This window comes from Blennius ocellaris (genome assembly GCF_963422515.1).
Source record: "Blennius ocellaris genome assembly, chromosome: 21".
Classification (NCBI taxonomy): Eukaryota; Metazoa; Chordata; class Actinopteri; order Blenniiformes; family Blenniidae; genus Blennius; species Blennius ocellaris.
This window is the reverse complement of record NC_137670.1, coordinates 3,742,545-3,763,993: the sequence shown is the minus strand read 5'-3', so window position 1 is coordinate 3,763,993 and position 21,449 is coordinate 3,742,545. Positions and strand designations below refer to the sequence as shown.

The 21,449-nt window shown below is 43.3% G+C and overlaps 1 protein-coding gene across 1 annotated transcript in view; it reads left to right on the top strand.

Annotated features, from left to right (window-relative positions):
• LOC308145616 (uncharacterized protein) overlaps positions 1 to 21,449 on the top strand; it is a gene marked incomplete at its 5' end in the record, with an annotated part of 97,983 nt that overhangs the window by 41,789 nt on the left and 34,745 nt on the right. The window contains 15 exons of the mRNA XM_080517085.1: positions 1,065 to 1,163; positions 1,506 to 1,703; positions 2,657 to 2,755; positions 2,862 to 2,960; positions 4,116 to 4,313; positions 4,753 to 4,851; positions 4,987 to 5,085; positions 5,241 to 5,339; positions 5,467 to 5,562; positions 5,716 to 5,788; positions 6,092 to 6,151; positions 10,382 to 10,505; positions 16,027 to 16,129; positions 18,159 to 18,265; positions 20,038 to 20,262. Coding sequence (XP_080373211.1) covers positions 1,065 to 1,163; positions 1,506 to 1,703; positions 2,657 to 2,755; positions 2,862 to 2,960; positions 4,116 to 4,313; positions 4,753 to 4,851; positions 4,987 to 5,085; positions 5,241 to 5,339; positions 5,467 to 5,562; positions 5,716 to 5,788; positions 6,092 to 6,151; positions 10,382 to 10,505; positions 16,027 to 16,129; positions 18,159 to 18,265; positions 20,038 to 20,262 — 1,778 coding nt within the window. The remainder of the gene's footprint in view (positions 1 to 1,064; positions 1,164 to 1,505; positions 1,704 to 2,656; positions 2,756 to 2,861; positions 2,961 to 4,115; positions 4,314 to 4,752; positions 4,852 to 4,986; positions 5,086 to 5,240; positions 5,340 to 5,466; positions 5,563 to 5,715; positions 5,789 to 6,091; positions 6,152 to 10,381; positions 10,506 to 16,026; positions 16,130 to 18,158; positions 18,266 to 20,037; positions 20,263 to 21,449) is intronic.

The window sequence follows — 21,449 nt, the reverse complement described above, 5'->3', positions numbered from 1 at the left end:
ACTGAGATCTTGAAATTAAAACTTATTTAAAGCTATATATTTCAGGTATCTTCAAAGCTTGATGTCCGAGAATAAGCCGCAAATGATAAAATCAAGATGATCCCTCCTATACAAATAACACCTCAGCTTGAAAAACACGTATGAAATGTAAAATAAAACTTCTTTCTTCTGAAATACAACTCAAAACAAGATCATTTGTCCTAAAGATATTTAAGATGCCTTGTCTTAAAACGAGTCCCTCCCTCTTGCTGAAATGTTACTCGGTCGGTGTAATTTATCTTAAATCAAGTGGGATGGGGACGATTTGACCGAAAAAACAAGAGAAATAGATGAAGTCAGCTTTTGAGTTTTATTGCTGGGAACGAACCTTTTCTTGGAAGTGTGATGTGTAAACATCTGCTCGCTCTGGTAGCGCTTCGCTTCGCGCCACGAGCTTTTTCGGCAGGGTTCAGACTGCATCTCTCATGTTTGTAATTACGGTCGAGTAAACAGTCTTGATGAGCCTCCACCTGAAGCGGAGCCGTTCAAACACAGACGGAGACTTAACATTCTGCCAGTCCTCCGCCACAAACCTAGAAAATGTCTGTAATCGATCCGGTCGGCAGGAAAAAACCTCCGGAGGAGGAAGAGGAGGCTGATTAATGCCACGTGTGTGTGCGTGTGTGTGTGTGTGTGTGTTAACCAAAATGATCCCGTCAACACACTGCGAGAGAAGATACAAAATCACGACGCACCTCCAGAGGAGGCCGGTCGATGGTGGAGGACTTTTAGGGGGAAAGAAAGAGGGGGAAGAGTAATGCAGTAAACGGTTCAACCCCAAAGTATTCGGTCGCCCACGTCGTGTTTGTGGCCAGGTTACTGTAGAAACGGAGCATTATGGGACGTCATTATGGTGAGTCGGGTGTGGAGCGCTAAGGGGGTCTCTCTCTCTCTCTCTCTCTCTCTCTCTCTCTCTCTCTCGCTCTCGCTCTCGCTCTCGCTCTCGCTCTCGCTCTCTCAAAGAAAGGAGTCAGACTGGGGGATTTTTATTGTCACTTACTACCCGGTGTGTGTTTGTGTCCCAGAGGGGAGAGACGGCGCTCCACATGGCAGCGAGGGCGGGACAGTCCAACGTGGTCCGATATCTGGTCCAGAACGGAGCGCGAGTCGACGCCAAGGCCAAGGTAAACCGTCACCGTCGGCCACAAGGAGCACTCGCATTGTTTTACTTTCTTATCTGGAAGTGCAGACAGACGAGTTACAAAACAAAAAACTACTTTGGTAATAGTGGGACTATCGGTTCAGTCTAGAAGTACACATTCTGAGAGGTGCTCAAGTACAGAAGAAGATTCTATTATAGTTCACATCATTGCATGTTTATATAATCCCCCCCCCCCCCCCCCACACACAAATTTCAAGTAATTGCTGGTCATATTCTGCGGCTGCTGTGTTTACCCCGACATGAGTGTAACCAGAAGCGTTTCACCCTGAACACACACCGATGACTGTTTGGCTTGCCGTTCCAGGACGACCAGACTCCGCTGCACATCTCAAGCCGCCTGGGGAAGCCCGACATCGTGCACCAGCTGCTGGCCAATGGGGCCTTCCCGGATGCCACCACCAGCTCCGGGTACACCCCTCTACACCTGGCTGCCCGGGAGGGGCACCGTGACATCGCCACAGCACTCCTGGATAACTCCGCCAGCCTGGGTGTCACCACCAAGGCAAGATTTAAAAAAAACAACAACAAAACCCAGGAAATGTATTGTTTTTGCACAAAGTTAGAAGGGTTTTGCTCACTGAAGCAGAAGTATTCAGTGATTAATGAGTACATTCTGCACAGTTTGTTCATGCAGGGATACCGGGAGGGGTGGTGGGGTGTGGGGGAGATGAATCATAGCTGCAGGGTCACATTTGGACTTGCTGCAGTCAGATGATTGGGGAAAACCCGTTTTCAGCTGAGTAGAGAAGAGAACGCTCACTGTAACGTCTGGAATGGATGACACTCTGCCAGCAGCTGATGCTGGAGGAGTTTTTTGTCCAGATTTCGCTCCGTCTCATCATTTCAGGACATCGGTTTAAATTTTACGGACACAGATTTCATTTTATTCTAGGTGAGAGTTCATATATCACAAGCACCAGGTTTAGTCTGTTTTTTTAGTCCAGTATTTCTATATTTCGTCATGTTAAAGTAATTGTATTAAAGTATAGTCCCTCACAGGTTGGCCTTCCGTCATAGCTAAATAATGTTATGTAATTTCACCAACGTAGTGCTCATACAGGACCGAGGAGACGGATTGTATTCATTGGTTCGGTCCGGGTCGCTCCTTCTAGTTCCATCAAGACCAAAGGGCCAGAAAATATTGCGTCTCCTCGTCGCTCTATTTTTGTTTTTTCACGTCCTTCTTGCATTAGTCCGGAGTGGACAAATACAAATAAATAAATAATAATAATGCGTGAATGAGCTTGGGGCTTATTTTTCAACATTTGGGCATTACATAGTGAATACAAGACCTGGAAGTGAAGTTGGTTACAATGATGTTGCCATGTAAAGCATGAAAAAAAAAAAATGACAGCGGAAAACTGCTTCTAAATTATCTTATCTACTTTGTGTGACAGAGCAGGAGCTCTGATCGTTGGACGTAACATCTTCTTTCCTCACCCTGTGTCCTTGCAGAAGGGCTTCACTCCATTGCACGTGGCCGCAAAGTACGGGAAGATCGAGGTCGCCAACCTGCTGCTGCAGAAGAGCGCGCCGCCGGACGCTGCTGGAAAGGTAAACGGCGTGCCGGGGCCTCGGCTCCGCCTTCACGCTCCTCACTTCGTCACCTCTGTTCCGGTGTGCATCACCCCACCTAATGACGCCCGTGTTGTGTGCTCAGAGTGGACTAACTCCACTGCATGTGGCAGCACACTATGATAACCAGAAGGTGGCGCTGCTCCTGCTCAACCAGGGAGCCTCGCCGCACGCCGCTGCAAAGGTAAGAGGCAAAGTCCCAGAGAGGTCAATGGAATATTAAATGTATTGAACTATGAACCATGCCTGTGGTGGCAGTGCTGAGTCGTCTTATTAGCTTGTAGTTAAATGTGTTTATAGTTCCTCCCAATACTTCTTGAAGTGACTCAACACGCCATCTTGTGGTTCAGACTTTTATTGCAACGCATTCGTAGAATCGTCTTTTTGAAGATTCTGTGAGTGTTGTTTTCGGGTCATTATTTGATGTTAAATTGACTAAATCGTGACATATCGTACTTTAAATGCATACAAACTCCCGATGGAGTAAAAGCTGTCTGACCCAGATTCAGTCACCCACATGAAGTGACTCTGTGCTCCATGGATCGGTTGGAGAACGCTAAAAGCATAATGACTAAAGTAAAGCTCCTAGCAGTAGGTTTCAATTTGTTCCTAACATCAATGAATCTGTCAAATCTGGGCTACAACTTTATTTAATTCACGTGTTCAGAGAATAAAGCTTGCAAATGTTTATAAAGGTATTTCTACATATCCCCTTTGTATTTTACATTTAATGTAACAAGTTTCTTACATTATTATATTACATCAAAGTGATTTGACGCTTTATCATAAAACATAACAGATAATACAGGATGAAAACTTGTTAAAAACAAGTTTATTTAGGATAAATAGGACATGTTGCCTTGATTAAGTGTCTAAGAATTGAAATTTAAACTCCAACAAACCAAAATCACACACATTACTCAATTCAAGGCTGCATTTCTTTCTGTGAAATATTTGTAGATGCATCTTATACACCTTGGAGTACCGCTGTCCTATAATAAATTGCAGTATTGTGAATATTGAGTGGCTATAAGAATATAAAAGCTTCAGTCAGTTACACTGAGAAAAATAGCTTCAGTGTGAAGATTTGTGCTATTTAGTAGAAGTGTAAAGCAAGGTTTTGTGCACTTTCACAAATGTATCACGTCATAGAAATCCTGCACCAAAAACAAAGCTTATCCCAACGTATTAATCACGTTTCCGGCCACTTCGGCGTCTCCTGCAAACGGAGGAAAGCCGATTGTTGAATAAACGTTTATGATTTTTAAAGAGAGCGCGACAGAGCTCCGTGTGAGTGGATGAACGTCGTCTCGTCTCGTCTCCTGTCCTCTCCGTCCAGAACGGCTACACGCCGCTCCACATCGCGGCCAAGAAGAACCAGATGGAGATCACCACCACGCTGCTGGAGTACGGCGCCTCCACCAACACGGTGACTCGGCAGGGGATCACGCCGCTGCACCTCGCGGCTCAGGAGGGCAACGTGGACATCGTGACGCTGCTGCTCGCTCGAGACTCTCCCATCAACGTGGGAAACAAAGTGAGTCGCGTACGGTCCATTTTCACCTTGAGTGAGCCGGACTGGGAAAATAGAGCCACAATAACCTTTAAATTTAAGTTTTTATTTGTTGTGGTGCAGTGTGTACGTGATGAAAATGTCGATATTTACACAAGACCAAAACAATTGACTACGATCTCAACATAAAGTCAATTTTAATTACATTTTCTGGTGAAAAATACTTGAATATCCAAAAACCTGACATCTCAGCTCGGGTCTCAGTGTTGTGTTGTGCCCACTGCTTTTAAGAAATTTGCTTAAAAATCAATACATTTTAATATTTGTTTTCCTTTGAATTTTTTTTAATTTTCTCTGTGGTTTGTCCAGATTGCAGTCAGATTGTATGACTCTCTTCAAACAGAACAGATGGATGGTTTATTTGAGTATTAGTATCTAACCTGTGTCTCCGTGTCCGTTCCAGTCCGGTCTGACTCCGCTCCACCTGGCGGCCCAGGAGGATAAAGTCAACGTCGCCGAGGTCCTCGTCAACCAGGGCGCCGTCATCGACCCCGAAACCAAGGTGATTCTGCCGGTGGTGGAAAACACTGAACCCCTGAAATTGCATTATTGTTCCTGCTCTATGAAGTCATGACTGTAGTATCTATTAGTATCTCAGGACTTAAAAGTCTCTCTTACTCTCTCTTTCTGTGATCAGCTGGGGTACACGCCACTCCATGTGGCCTGTCACTATGGCAACGTGAAGATGGTCAACTTCCTGCTGAAGAATCAAGCCAAGGTCAACGCCAAGACAAAGGTAACAGTAAATACTGTTAAGAGAGAGAAAACTACTTTACTCTCATTTGCCGCATTTCCATGACGTCATCTTTGTATACTTTCTGGCAGAGTGGGGGTTGAAGTACTTCCCGTTGTACGAGCTGTGACTTTATCTGTTGGTGTTGTGTTCTGCAGAATGGATACACACCTCTGCACCAGGCCTCCCAGCAGGGACACACACACATCATCAACCTGCTGCTGCACCACGGGGCGTCGCCCAACGAGCTCACCAACGTCAGTGTAACTCCAATGACACCGCTGCCAAGCACCTCGGAGCTGGAAACGAATGGAAGTGAACCCAGTTTAAATCCCCCCCCCCCCCCCGACATTAACCCTTCCTGTGGTCTTGTTTTGTGTCCAGAATGGGAACAGCGCTCTGTCCATCGCCCGGAGGCTCGGTTACATCTCTGTGGTCGACACTTTGAAGGTGGTGACAGAGGAGACTCTGACCACTCAGGTATCTACGCGCTTCCGTCATGAATATTTCAATTCTGAAAACGTGTCGCACTCACGCGCCTGACTCTAAACTCTCCGAAACACTAAGACGTGCGAGAGCTTGAAACATTTTGGAAAAACAATGGTCGTGATTAAACGTGTCTCTGTTCACCAGACTGTGATCGAGAAGCACAGGATGAACGTCCCGGAGACCATGAACGAAGTGTTGGACATGTCTGACGACGAAGGTGGGGCCTCATTTCATGGTTGTATTTAAATCTTAAAGCTCGTCTTGCTCCTCAGCTCACGTATTTTTTTTTCAACGAAACATACATTTTGCTGTATTTAGTTGTATTCGAGTAAAGCAGGTGATCATTTTCCATCTTTAACTTCCCCCAGTTCATATTTCAGCCACAATCATGAGTAATAAGACATTCTGCTATTTGAATCTGTCCAGTAATCACGTTTATTTTCTTTTTTTTAATTTGTTTTGTTTATTATTTTCCTGTATGATTTTCATGCTAACTCTCTCCTCCATCCCAAACACACAGTTCGTAAAGCCAATGTCCCCGAAATGATCACAGAGGACTATTTTTCTGATGTGGAAGAAGGTATTTTTTTCATTTGTTTCTTTTGTCACTCTTCAATTATGCTTTGTTTTTAACATTTTCCGTCTTTTTTTCATATTAACCCTCTTTGACATGTTTGTGTTCTTTATTTAATACAAAAATACAGAGTATAAATCAGATCTGAAGCAAATGTTGTGATTAATAACGTCGGAGTGAATCGTCCACCTTGTGATTGGTTGAAGACTCTTTGTGTCGCCCTGCGCTCGTATCATCCGCCATCTCTGTCGATGTTTTCGGGCGCCGCTTTCCCCCCCCTTTTTCTCGCCGTGTGTTTGCAAAACCCTCCAGTACTTTCTGTGCATGGAAACGTGGGCAATGTGCCTTTCTGCCCGGTTGCCATGCCAACGGTCTGCATGCAGCGCGACGGAGTGGTGTAGCAGATTTCTTTTCATGCTGTTGAGTTGAAGGCACACACACTCGATCCTTTGTCTTTGAGAGCGGCGGGCCCGTCAGCGACGCTGCTATTGTATTTTTTTTTTCCAAACATTCAGGCCAAAGCAAACACGCTGAAACAGCTGCTGCAGTGTGTGTGTCTGTGTGCTTATTTCGGTTTTATTTGATCTCTTCACACGCTCATATTAAAACGACACGTCATCATTTTGGAAAAACGAGTACCCCAAAACATAAATCTGGCAAAAGAGATCAATGGAGTTCAAGAAAATCACATAAATAACACAGATTTTTAAACTGTAGTGCTTAAATGGTGCTTCCCCGTGGAAATCAGGTGGGGAAATACTATTCAATCTTTTTAGCATAGAGACCTGATCAGTGATGCTGATATGATTGCTGGAGAAGTGGGGTTTATTTTGGTGGGGGGGGGACATTTAATTGTATTTTGCAACCAGGTTTCAGTCAATCTGGCTTCCATGTTCAGACTGTAGTCACATTCAAGTAGTAATTGTTTGGTTTTTGCACAAATGCAGGAATTTTCATCACATATACCCTGCACAACAACACAGATTCAATTTAAAATAAGACTATTTTACCAGTGACCCACTCACGATGAAATTTAGAGAGCGAAATGTTCCTACACTGTGTGGACTTTTAGTCTTCTACATGTTGGAGGTTTGGGCTCGGGACATGTTTTTTATGGTTGTAGTTGTGATCAGAGCAATTTCGCTTGAAATATTGAATATTTTCCCTCCAAAATTTGTATTTTAAATGTTGGGAATCAGTCCAGGAAATGAATTTAAGTCGCTGCAGTGACACTGAAATGCATGAAAACACCCCACTGTGTGTGAGTGCAGGCACGCATCTTTGTTCTTCTATACTTACAGAGACATGCTTATATAAAATGTTAGTCAATGCAATGTTCCTAAAGTCTATGAAAACGAGTGTTTGCTTGTTTGTTTTTTTTAACTCAAGTGCAGCAAAACGCGACCTCTTGACCAGCTGATGACACACAGACCGGTCGATTCAGAATTGATATATTGGGATTTACTCGATCAATAACTTGTGTGACTTTCAGGCTCCTGCCGGCCCTCCGGGGTTTTTCACTGTGCATCGATGGTAAAGAATTGCTGGCTTTCACACTGTGTAGGTTGTCACATGCTTCAAGCTGTCCGAAGGGTTTTAATAGCTTCGAGATGTCAGCAGCCAGCTTGAAGTCTGTATTTCCGCCACGTAGTTTAAACAAATTGCTTCTGTGAGATGTTTCCTCGACGCGCCCGGAGCCAGATCATGAGGTTAGCGGATGCGCCCAAGTTTTTCGTGGCACCTTCAGCTGCTGCCATTTACGATATGATTTACATGCAATAATGTATAGTCTGGAGAGAGTCTGTCACATGAATCATACGGAGTGAACACGACTCACAGAACATGCATTGTTTTTCATTTTCACATCAAAACAAATAAACCCGGTCGATCATTGGACAAACAAAACAAAACTGAAAGTCACACACTAATGATGAAAATCAATGGTTTTACATAATTAAATAAAACAAGCAGATATCATGAAAATGACTTTGAAGTCATTAGATAAGAAGAGGTGAACGTTTCATACGCAGCCTGCGCAAATGATGAAATCAATGTTTTTTTTTTGTTTGTTTGTTTGTTTGTGTTTGAACAGAGATGGATGTTGGAAACATCTGCATCAGCTATTCCTGTAAGTCCCGGACAGTGTCGCTGTGACTAACTCCAGTAACCCGTGTGAAGTGGTGCAGCTAAAACCAAGCAACTAAAACCCACTTTTTTTTAACGTTTTTGTTTTGTTTTTTTACGCGTTTTTATGACTCGTCCTTACGTGCATGTTCGCCCACAAGCTGTGTGTTGTTGTTGTTGTGGTGCCTCAGCAGAGCGTCCATCTTTGATTCCTGATCTAAAAATATACAGAGTGTAACTGGAGGCACAGGAATACTCGCCGGCAGAGTTAAGGCAATGACTAACATCTCCAGTAACGGCTAAATCAGGAGCAGCCGGCGACTCGGTGCAGCCGCTCATGAACTGCTGTGTGCCTTCCAAAGACTGTAAAGTTAATTAATATATGATCGCTCTGGATAGGAAGTATAAATCATAGGCCCGCTAAAAGATGTATGAAGTTGCAGAATGTTGGCTCTTTGTCAAGTTCAAGTCAAGTATTTTTGGTAATTTGTGTAGTTCATAGTTTACTATCAGTTACATGGAGGAAGATGCTCTATAATCTGGATGTTAGTGGAGGAAAATGCTGTTTAATCTGGATGATAGTTTGAGGAAGATGCTCTTTAATCTAGATGTTAGAAAAGGAAGATGCTCTATAATCTGGATGATAGTTTGAGGAAGATGCTCTTTAATCTGGGTGTTAGTTTGAGGAAAATGCTCTATAAAGTTTTGTGAAGGTTTGTGTTTTATTGATTTGTATTAGTTATACTTATTTATCAGCTTTTCACCCACGTTTTTTACCACCAAGTCAAGTACACCCCCTCTTCTGTCTTCAGACCACAACGAGAATCTATAAATGTAGAAACAAGGAAGATGAAGTTATGATTTATAATGCAGTGTTGAGAAGTAAAAGTCGAGATGAGTGGAAGATGATAACAAACTGTTATGTACATGAATTCCTTCAGACGCTACATGAACTCAGCCAGACTCACACACACACACATTAACTATTTTTGTCCTCCTCTAGGTGTCTGTTCTCAAGGCAGGCACACACACACACACACACACACACACACACACACACACACACACACACACCCTGGATAATCCCAGGGCTGGGTGGGTAGGCGGGAGAAAGCTGATCTGTTTGTGTGAGCACCGGTCTGGGAAAAGAGCGATAGACAGTATATGTGTGTGTGTGAGTGTGTGTGGGTGTGTGTGTGTGTGTGTGTGTGTGTGAGGGAGATCTGACGAGAGGTTTACAAGTTGAGGAGAATCTCAGTTTCGGGGTGAAAGGCTCCTGAACCGGGGCCGGTCGGCTGAATGAAGTGCTTTAAAGCCGGAGGTGAGTTTTGCAGCAGAGTGGACTGGAATGTGGCCAGATGGGGTGTGTAAAGTGTGTGTGAGAGAGAAAGTCTAGGGGGAGGGGTGCTGCTGCAGCAGCGGGAGGTGAGGGGACATGAGGAAGAGGAGGAGGAGGAGGAGGAGGGTCTCCATTGCTTTGTGGCCGCTGGAATGTCTTCCTTTTCTTCTCTCTGGGTTTCTCCGCCTGCATGCACTTGCTCTCCTCCCCTCGCTCTTTCAGCGGTCAGCAGTTCATCAGTGAGCCGCGATCTACAGTAACTCTGAGGGGAATAACATGCCGCTAACGCCTCTCCTGTAATGTACGTCTCCACTCTTTAACCTCTTACTCGTCCGATCGATCACTTTGCTGTGAGGACATTTGAAAGTGTGAGCCTTCACCAAACTTCAGTCAACTCCATGAAACCAGCTGAAAAGACAAGCTACTGACTTGCAGGAGTGTTTTGTTGTCGGGCATTTCTGGCCTCTGCTAACATTGTTTTGGTCATCTGGTGTGGGAGACAAAAGGCTTTTAGTGACAAGGGAGACTTTTGTTTGCCAGAGCTCGAACTGGAAAAGCGCCTCCGGGCAGAAGCGGCATTGATCCGTCTGTGTAAAAGAGCCACTCTGTCCCGGTCTGCATGAGTGACGAAACCGCAAACAACACACAGGAGGACTTTCACTCACCGGCTTTTTGAGTAGGACGGGGTCACATCTGGGACTCCGGGACAGATCTCCTCCCCTCCGGCCACTTTTATAACTTCTTGGGATTTGTTTTCTCTTTCGACACGCCAGGTGACGATGCGATGACGGGAGACACGGACAAATATCTGGCCCCCCAGGACCTGCGGGAGCTGGGTGACGACTCGCTCCCCCAGGAGGGCTACATGGGCTTCAGCGTGGGCGCGCGGTCGCAGAGGTAGGACGCGTCAAACCCTCACGACACTTTCGTGCAAAAAGAAACGGCAGCAGACACACTTTTCGTGGACGGCTTGTAGTGTTGTCAGTGTTTCCTGACATGTGAATGTGAATCTGGGATATTTGACATGATTTCACACAAGTTTTCATTTTGGAAAACAAGCAATACAAGAAGTAACTCTGGAGATTTGTGCAGTTTTACAAAATTTTCGGTTTATTTACTCCCTTTTTTGAGGTTTTTTTTTCTTTTTCTAAATGAAATCATGCTAAGTATTGATAAAGATGATCTATTAAACCAGGGGTGTCAGACGTACGGCCCGAGGGCCAAAAACAGCCGCAAAGAGGCGACAAACTGTGAAAATGACAAAGAAAACATTGATTTTTGACCAATACAACCACAAGAGCCCGAGCCGAGACATCGGTGATCCTGCCATGACAGATGCTAAACAAGCATTGGCCTCAAAGACATGCTTTCAGCGTGATTTTCCAAAAAACACCCATAATGCAACAGTTATAGGAGAAGCTTTTGGGACATTTGACTGTATTTTGCACCATAAGCTTTCATTAAAATTTGCTTCATGTAGAGATTGTATTACTCATAAAAATACTGACATTTTCATGACATAAAAATAAAAAAATTCAATTTAAAAGTTGTAGTGGCTCTATTTTACTGGCCCACTCAACATGAAATAAAAAAAAAATTGGAAATATGTTTGACGCCCCTGTAATAAGGAGTTAATTGGCCAGTAAAAGTATTTCACCATCAGTTCTCTATGATGTAACAAATATTTCAGAATCAGAAAACCTTATTGCCATTGCCAGTAGAAACAACAAAACTGTGCTGGTTGCAATCAGTCTGGGAGCAGCATATGAATTGTAAAGGATCATAATAATAATACATTTAAAAAAGAAAATGGACATGAAACAATTGCACTGTCCCAGGATGGGATGAAAACGTATGTTAAAACAGACTTATGGGGACACTTTGTCATGCAGGACACTGATCACGCACATGTTGGGGCAAATATAAAGACGGACTCACACAAGCCATTGTGATTTAAAACAAACACGGATTGGGGACATTACACAGAGGAAAAATCAACCTGCAAACACAGAAAGACTCATAACCACACTCCAACCGGGTCCCTCTCACAGGTATAAAGTCTCAATGCGTTGTTGCATAAGCGTCATCCAGACGAAGTATGAAGAGAGTGGAGTCTTGACTCCCGGGCAAGAGATCATAGTCCGCTCTCTGTGGCTTGCATGAAAATATTGACACTTTTTGCAAGCGGGCGCAGACCGGGGGGGCTTATCGGATGTCTGAAGGGTGACACACACGGACACTGAGCCACAGGAAATTAGAAACATGTTCGATCCCATGGCCTTGAGCACTGGGTTAGATCAACACATACATACCCAGTGTGTGTGTGTATTCTAGGATTCACAAACTAGTTCACTCTGAAACTCAAAATCAATTCCTGTTTAGTCATTTGGAGGAGAGTTTTAGCCTCTTCCTGCTCTTTTTTTTCAATTTCGATAAGTCCAAGTTCAGGGTAGCACGTTTTGAATGGTTAAACTCAATAAAATAAATGTGTCCTCACTCAATAAGGAACAAATGACAGGTGAAGTTAAAAGTTAAGCATATTTCAGTCTAATTCCGTGTGTGTTAAATAAGCGACTGATCAATACCAGAACAGATCTATGAAGAGATATTACACTGTGGTTGTTTTCAATGTTGTTGTTTTTTAGTTTTTTTTTTATTTGTCCATGAGTTGTTATGATCACATGCTTGTACGAGTCAGTTCATCCAGAATCTTGAACTCTGCACGGTTAATGTGGATTTTGTTCAGGAAAAGTATAAATATTAACAAAATGTCTTCATTCTGGTAAATTTTTTTCAATGAAGATAAGTCGCGTAATCTCTTGCTGTGATATCAATCGTCTCACATGTCCTTTTTAATCCTTTTTAATAAGTTAGGTTTAATTGGTGCACTCTGTCTGCTTTCCACTATTTTATCAGGATTATCTTTAATAATCTGCTGAGCTCAAATATTTTGTCCAATAATCGGTCGGTGATCTGAAGATTTGCATGCATGTTGTATTATGTAACTCTTTGACCTTATATGATACCTAGAAACACAAAAAAAGAAATACTAGAAAGAAAATAAATTGAGCTTTTTGCACAAATAATCCAAGACCTATTTTTGGGCAATTTTGCTGCTTACATCAAGGGTGTCAAGCATGACGTCCATGGGCCAAGAGAGGCCTTGCAAAAAGCTCCAATCTGAACAAACTTCAGAGAAAACATTGATTTTTTTAACAAATTTAATAGATTGTCGCTTCACTCAAGGCTGGACTATTTCGTGATGTTTCTGTCCTGAGAGTGTTTCAGCTGCTCGTCCTTCACAGTGTTTGCAAACGCTGCAAAATAGTTTCCCCCACGTTAAACAAAACATTAGGAAACTGTGGGAACTGCAGCGTTGCCTGCAGATTTGAACCATCTTTTAATCTATAATTAATTTGACTTTAATGGCAATGGAATTGTACATTCCATGTTCAGTATCTAGCAGTTATTTAACACGACTGTGTGTTTTTAGTTGCATGAGAAGCTGATTAGATTAGATTAGAAAAACGTGTGACGCTTCTCTGTGAAGTCAATTGACACAAACCTCAGATTGAAGTAGTTTCTGGACTTTCTAGACATAAACAGACGTGGAGTTCTGCTTATTTGGCATGATGATCCCATCAGTGGTGACAGAAAGGGAAGTAAAAGGATTAAAAGATGATAATATCAGATCTGACTCTTAAATTCAGTCATAACAATACAAGAAAAGAGTATTTAACACATGATGCTGCATGCAGACTGACCTCTGGTCGGCCAAAATAATGAGGTAAAAATTATAAAAACTTTGACTAACTGTATTAAATCTAATGGAATTTGCCGAGCTCGCACTTTTCTGGAATAACTGACTCTGTGCCATTGTTGCTCTCTTTTGTGCCGACGATTGATTCTCTCCTCATCCTCTCATCACTCCGGTGTTTAAATAAGTGAAAGTGAATGTGGCTGCTGAGGTGAAACTGCGTTGATTAGTGGAGGAATTCGAAGGTTTTGGTTCCCAACTGAGATTTTTGCAAGTCGAGGGAGTCGGCAAGTCGATCGCTGAGCCTCCTCTTACCTGCCTGCTTCTCTCTGCATCTCTCTCCTCATGTCCGTTCTTTATGTTAGTCCCAAAGTCAGGTAAGGCTCAAGGCATGACAAGACCCCCCCCCCCCCCTATGAAACCCCACCCTGTACCCACCCCGCCCGTCTCCCCCTCGACACGCTCCAGAACCCTCAGTATCATGACTTTATGGTCCAGTGTAATATTATTCCCCTGTGTGTGTCAGACTCATTTGACTACTAACATGATGATTTTTATTTTTTTTTGGCGCGTTTTATTTTAGCACCCGGCACTGCTGCGGTGTCTTCTATATTTTTGTACTTGTGTGATCTCTGTCCAGTATTTGTTTTACTCTCAGCTGGGTTCTTTGCTTGAAGAGAGTGTTTGCTTTTGTGTTTGACTGCAGTGTTTGTTTCTGCCTGAGTCTTCGTTGGAGCGCTGCATCATTTTGGATTGTTTTTTGTGTGTGCGTGTGTGTGTGTGTGTGTGTGTGTGTGTGTGTGTGTGTGGAGTATTTCCCCATCGAGCTTCCAGGGACCTTAGGTCATTCATACATTTAGCATGTTGGAGATTCTGGGGTGTTAATGCGTGCATATGTTCAGGGCCACGGAGTTTACAGCAAACAAAGGTGTGCATTCAAAAATGCACTGCGTAATGGAAAAGAGCCTAGGGCAAATAGAAATATATCTTAATTGATGATGGTACAGAAATATCAATGTCATGCAAAAGACACACAAATAGAAAAGCCCATAGTCTGAATGAAAAAAAAAAAACACACAACACAAATACAAAAGCTGCATTATGAATACATGGATGCAATATGAATGCAAACACTGACAAAAGCCCACAACATAAATGCAAATGCTGCGAGATGCAAATGCTGTGGGACAAATGCAAAAACTGCAACACGAACGTGTAAATGCAATGTGAAGGCAACGACCTGCAGCACGCCTACAAAAGCCCACACAGCAAATATGCAAATGCTGCAACACAAAGGCAAACATATGCCAAATGCGTGACTAATACAAAAGCTTCAACGACAATCCAAAACACTCCAAATAAATGTTCAAGCTCCAACACCATGAAGCTGCAAAACGCACGTAAAAGATGTCCACCCACAAATACAAGAGCTGCAGCATAAATGTAAACGTTGCAACAGACATTCAACACACTGACAAAAAGCCCATATTGTAGAGCCGCAGAAAAATGCCAAACTCTGCACTTCAAATAGCTGCCACAAGGACATACAAGTATAAAAGCTGCAAGACAAATACAAAAGTTGCAACGAGAATGCAAATGTTGCACAGCGGGACAACTTTTGTATTTGTGTTGTACATTTTACTTTCTGGGCCATTGCAATATATACATGTGTGAAACATACACAAATATGAGCCATAACATTATGACCACTTAAGCAAATCAGGCTCTGCCAGGATTCCCCTGCTGGTCATAATGATATGGCTTGTTGGCGTCTGTGTACATACAGTCATGTCTTAAGAGTTTTATGTGTTTTCCTTTTCGGTACGCCATGTTTTCAAGTATAAGTGTTTTTCAGAGCAGATGCATTATGTGTCACTGCAAACGCACATGCATGTTGCCTGTATGACTTTTTTTTGGAGGTTCGTTTTTCCTCAAAATTATTACATGGGCGTGACACTTTTTCTTGAGTTTCGCGGGCACTTTCCCCGGTGTTGTTCTTATTTTCCGGCTTCTTCTGGTCACAAAAGCCAAGTGGCTCCCATCCGTGTGCTTGAGAGGAGCGAATAGGCGCTGCAGTGATTTCTCCCCGCGATGTTGCAGGCGAACATTCATCACGTCGTCGCTCAGGAATGCACTTTATTTGCCTCATAAAATCCTGTGTCCAAACCGCATCCCCAAACAAACAGACTCTGACCAAACGCACGAGGACAGGCTCCTTCTAACTGTTTTTAAGGGGTCAAAAAAATATTAATAAAGGTGTTTAACGTCATCCATTGTCCATCACACAATAGGTTGCCCTGACTTTCCTGAGCCCCTCTGGTTCCCTTGGGCTTTTTAAAAGGGCTTTCGAGGGTTAAAGAACATAAGAGAGCTGCAGAAGAAGAGCAGATGTAGGCTGTGTAGATGTTATTTAAACGTTCAGATGTTTCTTTTCTTTTTCCAGGTGCGTACTGTAGTTCTTACATGCCACTGCCTTCTGGTTGTAGTTGTCACAGGCAGGTTCCTGGAAGCTGCATGCATTTAATGTGTTTTTATTTGTTTTGTTTTGTTTTTTCTGTTCACCCTCATCCCACCCCACCCCCCAAACTCCCTCTTCCTCCCAATCCTCCTCACTTCCCCTCTTCATCACTGTGAATTTAATCCTTCGGCAACCGCACCAAGCCTGCGTTCCTTCAGTTCCGATAGGTCCAACACGCTGAACCGCAGCTCCTTCACGCGGGACAGCATGATGATCGAGGAGATGCTGGCACCCTCCAAGGAAATGGTACGTACAACGTCACACCGCGTGAATCTGCACACACCCCTCCGCTAATCTGCAGGGGAAGACGCAGCTCGGTGTCCCAATGTGCTAAAAAGCCGGGGCTGCCCACCCAATCCTCTTACACCCGAGTTATCTCCGACATATAGACCAGCAATCCTGTTAGATTCTACTGGAAGAGGAAATGAGATTAGTGGCGGGTGCGGCTATCTCAGACAGATTACTCTGATGGCCCACTTGGTGTAAGAATGCACCTGAATGACATTTAAGGAGATGACGAAATGTAGCGCAAAACACCCTGCAGCTCTCCCATCGGGGGATTTTTTACTCCGTTGCTGAAGCTTTTCCTCATAATGAATTTGATGCATTTCATCAAGTGTATTTGTCGTCATGCAGTGTGACGGCGGAGCTTTTCACGATGTTTCTATTCTGCTTGTGGTGCCAGACGAGAACAAAAGGTCATGTGGGTTGATTTGGCAAGTCGTTATCAAGCCTGTGGCAATATTTCTCACTTGTTCCTTTGAGACAAAGTTGACGAAAGTCAAAGACACGACAAAGTAGTTTTGTGACACATTAAAAACACACAACAATGAAAAAGTTTAAAGTTTAAATGTAAAGCTTATCATGTAATGAAACCTCTGATATAAACCTTAATGGGTTTGTTTTTGGGTTTTTTAAACAGAAATCCTGACATGTGGGCTGTTTTGGTCAGTTACAGACATACAATCATAGTGTTCTATGTCAAAAAGTCTCGCGTAAAATTTTAACTTTGAAGTGCTTTAGTTTGTACCCGATAGACAATTAAACATGTATAACATCTATGATGTTTTTTATATATATATATATAATAACTCCCACTCTACTTTTAATTGGGTAGATTTTTTACAGGAAGTCACATCCAGTAACTCTCTGACATTGTTCAACATCTAAAACATTTTCTTCTGGGAATGTGTGAGATTAATGGAGGGAACGGTTTTACCTGATGTGGGAGTGAGCCAGCTGCTGAATAACGGCTTATCTCCCCTCACGCTGCTGCAGAAGCTCTGCAAGGAAAGGTCTTTCATTGTAGAGCACCGCAATAAGGTAGACGTTGCTCCTTTCCCAGAATCATTTGTCACAGATTATGCAATCCTATATATTTTGTTGATTTCTTCCCATCTCCCGCCGACATCGGAGCCAATGCAGCCGCCTTCTTGTGTTCACCCACTGACATCACATCATATCTTGTTTGGTTAATCATTTCAGTTCTTTGCTGTCTTGCAATATTTATTTAGTGAGGATGCAGAATCTTCATGTCAGATGAGAGGTTGTTTTTGTCTTTCCATCTGGAGCAGAAATACTTCATCGGAACCTTTTCATCTGCTCATCAGACGGAAAACAAACTTTCAAACTTTCGTCTACTTAATGCATGTGTCTACCTGTAATATCTATCCATCTGCATGCAATGCCACATGTCCAGTTATTTATTTTATTTTACTTTCTTGAACAACTGCTGCGGTGTGTCAAATACGCCCAATCTCCTGTTATTTAATTTGATTTGATTGAATTTAATTTATCTTGAATAATAACTGGGTCAGTGCATTGAGTGTCAACCTATTTTATGTTTTTTTTTTGGATAAAAACCATTGGTATAGAGAGAGTGCTCACTCTTTAACTATTTTTATTTAATTAAATTTTTCTTTATTTCAATTGTTTTTTCTTGATTTTATTTTATTTTATTAATATTTTATTTAATTGTATATAATTCCATTTTTATTTATCTTTATTTTAGTTTTCAATATTCTATTCTATATTATTTATTCTATCTTCATTTTTATATATTATGTTTTTTTTTGTTTTTTTTACTTAATTTAATTCCTCTTCCTCTTTAATTTCCTTTTTTTAAACAGCTGCTTCAGTCTTCCTTGTCTTGACCGCTCAGTCGACCTGCATGCGTGGATCTGATGGGATCGTCCAGATCTCTTTTCTCACAGCAGTCTGGTTTAGACGTTCCTCCACTTTTTCACGGCAGTGACCTCTCCCGTCTGTCTCGCAGCACCTGGCCGTGGCGAAGGACTTTGACAGCGACTCTCTGCGGAGGTACAGCTGGACCGCCGACGCACTGGACAACGTCACCCTGGTCTCCTCGCCCATACACTCCGGGTAAGCTCGATCGAGGGGGGAAGGGAGGCGGGAGCGGCTCGCTCTGCTGCCTCCGCTATCAGAGGGAGGACGAGGTGTCTGTCTCCGTCCTCTCTGGTCCCCGTGGTCTTTACCTGCAGCGGTTTCTAACCCTCATCCTCTCCCGCTGTCCGTTCTCCTCAGCCTGTACTTGACGTGTCGGTGATAATAATGCACTTCCTTCATCTCTGCAGTTGGCGTGTTTTAACGCGTTTGCAGCTCAGATTGATAAATGTGTCCTTCTGATAAATCACTTCCTGTCACAGAGGCAAAGGAAGTGAGAGTCGCACTTTTTTTTTCACTTTCTGGGGGAGATTTGTTCAAAAAATGTCACAAAGAACAGAAGGAAAACTGTTTAAAACTGTTGTGTCCAACTTCAACACGGCAAATTAATGCATCATAATCATTTTTGTGTTATTGTGGTACAAAAACGTATTCGGTTTTTTTCATTTCCCTTGAATTTCTTTATTTAATTTTTTACCTGCACGAGCAGTATTCGTTTATGCAACCCTCCATTGTGTCACGTTCTCCTGGACGTCGACAGTCACCGTAATAACAATTCAACTTGGTCGTCGGTCCACACGAATGCCCGTGTGTGAATACTTAGTTACTTCTCCTGGCTGTCACCTGATGTTGAACGGGAAGAGCGTTGAAACCTCCCCCAGAAAGCGTCCCTTCATGTCGGACTGTTTCTCGGCGCCGTCGTCTCGCCGGTGTTTCCAATGAAAAGCTCTTGTTGACTTGTTGCTCCTGCGTTGCTTTGTCGTCCACCTTGCAGTTTTTCCTCTCCGCTCCCGCAGTACGACAGCAGGTGATTGACTGTGATTGGTTTCCCCCCTCCCCCCTTCTCATCACCAACACCTTGTTTCCGGTGGCGTGACTCCTTCCTCCCTCCCTCCCTCCCTCCCTCCTTCTCTCATAACGTGTGTTTGTTCTCCTCACCGTGAACCCTGACGTGAAGTGGTTTGGACTGTCGTTCTCAACTCTCTTAACACCTCCGAGTGGCTTTGTGTTTGTGAGATCTGACCGAGTGCAAGTGTTTTTTTGTTGTTGTTGTTGTTTTTTTCATCCTTCAACAGCGAGCTTCACTCATTTCCTGTCTTTTTAAATCTATTTTGATCAACAGCCAGTTGAGTTTAACATAAACGTAGGTGAATACAGTGAAAACTGTTACCTTACATTCCAACGTTTCAAAGGAACGATTGATAGATGGATAGAGTTCCTCGTTAACCACAGATGATCCATTGTGTGTTCAGTATCTTCATACAAACTAACACAACATCTCAAGTTATTGCTGTGTGTGTGCTAACATGGGTAACAGACACGGGGTGGGGGGGGGGTCATCAGAGGTTCCTGTGGGGGCTTCTCGGCTGTGTCGTTCACACATCTGGAGACATAAGAACCCATTTGAAGCCACAGATGTTTGAAAAACGGCCTGTAGTTTTTACAGAAGCAGGTTTTTAAGAGGAACCTGCAGATCACAGCCGAAGCCAACACAGAAAAACTCCTCCCGTTGTTTCTTTTGCCTCTCCACACCAACTCTGCTCGGTGTTTTTGAAGGTCACGGCATGGGAAAGCGACCTCACCTCGGCTAAATCTCTCTCTCCATCAGCACTGCTGCTCAGACGACATGTTTTTACTTCTTCCCCTCCATTTCTCTCTCAAAATCCCCCCCGTCTCCCGTGTTTCCGTCGTCACTCGCTCCTCTCTTGTCCGCTCGTCACTCTTCTTCCTCTTCTTCTGCCCCCTATCAGCTTCCTGGTCAGCTTCATGGTGGACGCCCGCGGCGGCTCCATGAGAGGGAGCCGCCACAACGGCATGCGCATCATCATCCCGCCCAGGAAGTGCACGGCTCCCACCAGGATCACCTGCCGGCTCGTGAAGAGGCACAAGCTGGCGTCGCCGCCGCCGATGGTGGAGGGAGAAGGTCTGGCCAGCCGGCTGGTGGAGGTCGGGCCGGCCGGAGCGCAGTTCCTCGGGTAGGTCGCCCGCCACCCGTTTTTTTAACGCCACGCGGAGACGAGATCTCGCGGGTCTGCTCGGGTGCTTATTTTTCGGCTCTGCGACTTCACGTTCCCCCTTCCCTTCCGCTTCCTGCCACCGCCATCTTCAGCCACCCTGCATTTCTGTTTTCGAGAGTGTGAATGGGTGAACGTGCACGCGGAGGTGGATTACGAGGCCTGTGTCCGTCTGACGGAGTGAAGGCAACATCACTAACGGCTTTAAGAGTGAGCAACTCTGAGCTGAGGCAACGTCTCTCCGGTTACAATTTATACAAATGCAACTTGAAGACGGTTCTGTTGACAAAAATGTCAAATCTGAGAAAAAAAACTTTAAAGAAGGCAAAGCCAAGGACACCTTTTTTTTTTTTTTTTAACCTGCAAGACCTAGTTCAGGGTGTTAAACGCGCTTTAGTCCAATTTCATTTTGAATGGGTCAGGCTGGTAGAATAGTGCCATGACGACCTTTAAATTTAAACTTGAACGTTTTTCTTTGTTTTGGTGCAGAGTATATGTGACAAAAAAAAATTTCTTTTCACACACACAAAAAAAACAATTACTACTGAAAATGGCTCCAACCTCAGCATAAAGCCAATTTATAATGATGTAAAATACAATGAAATGTCCAAAACAAAAACCTATCTTTGCCGTTGTTAATTATTCATGTTCTTACAAACTCACTTTGAAACTAGTTTGATAACAACAAAGGTCGCTATCTTTCATGGCAGCATCACCGATATCTCGGCTCAGGTCTCAGTGTTGGGTTGTGTCGCTACTCTTTAAGAAATTTGTGAAGAAATCAATGTTTTCTTGGATTTTTTTACAATTTGCTTGCTGATTTGGGCGGATTGGAGTCTCTTGCGGTCCGGTTTTGGCCCGTGGGCCTCATGTTTAACACCCCTGCTCTCGTGGGTCCAGGACTTTTGTTGTGAAGGTGTAAAGTTGTGAATCGCTGCCAATTGTATTTTTGAAGAACATAAACAGAAATCCTGTTTATTAAAACTCAAAGCATGGACGACATTAAAGTTACCAGTTTGCTTTCATCACTGTTAAAATAAATAACCCTTCTTATTTGGAAATGGCTTTCATTTATAGTTTACATAAATTAAATATTAATAACTCATTAAATTTCCATTTAAGATTTACATGATATTAAGAAGCGCGTT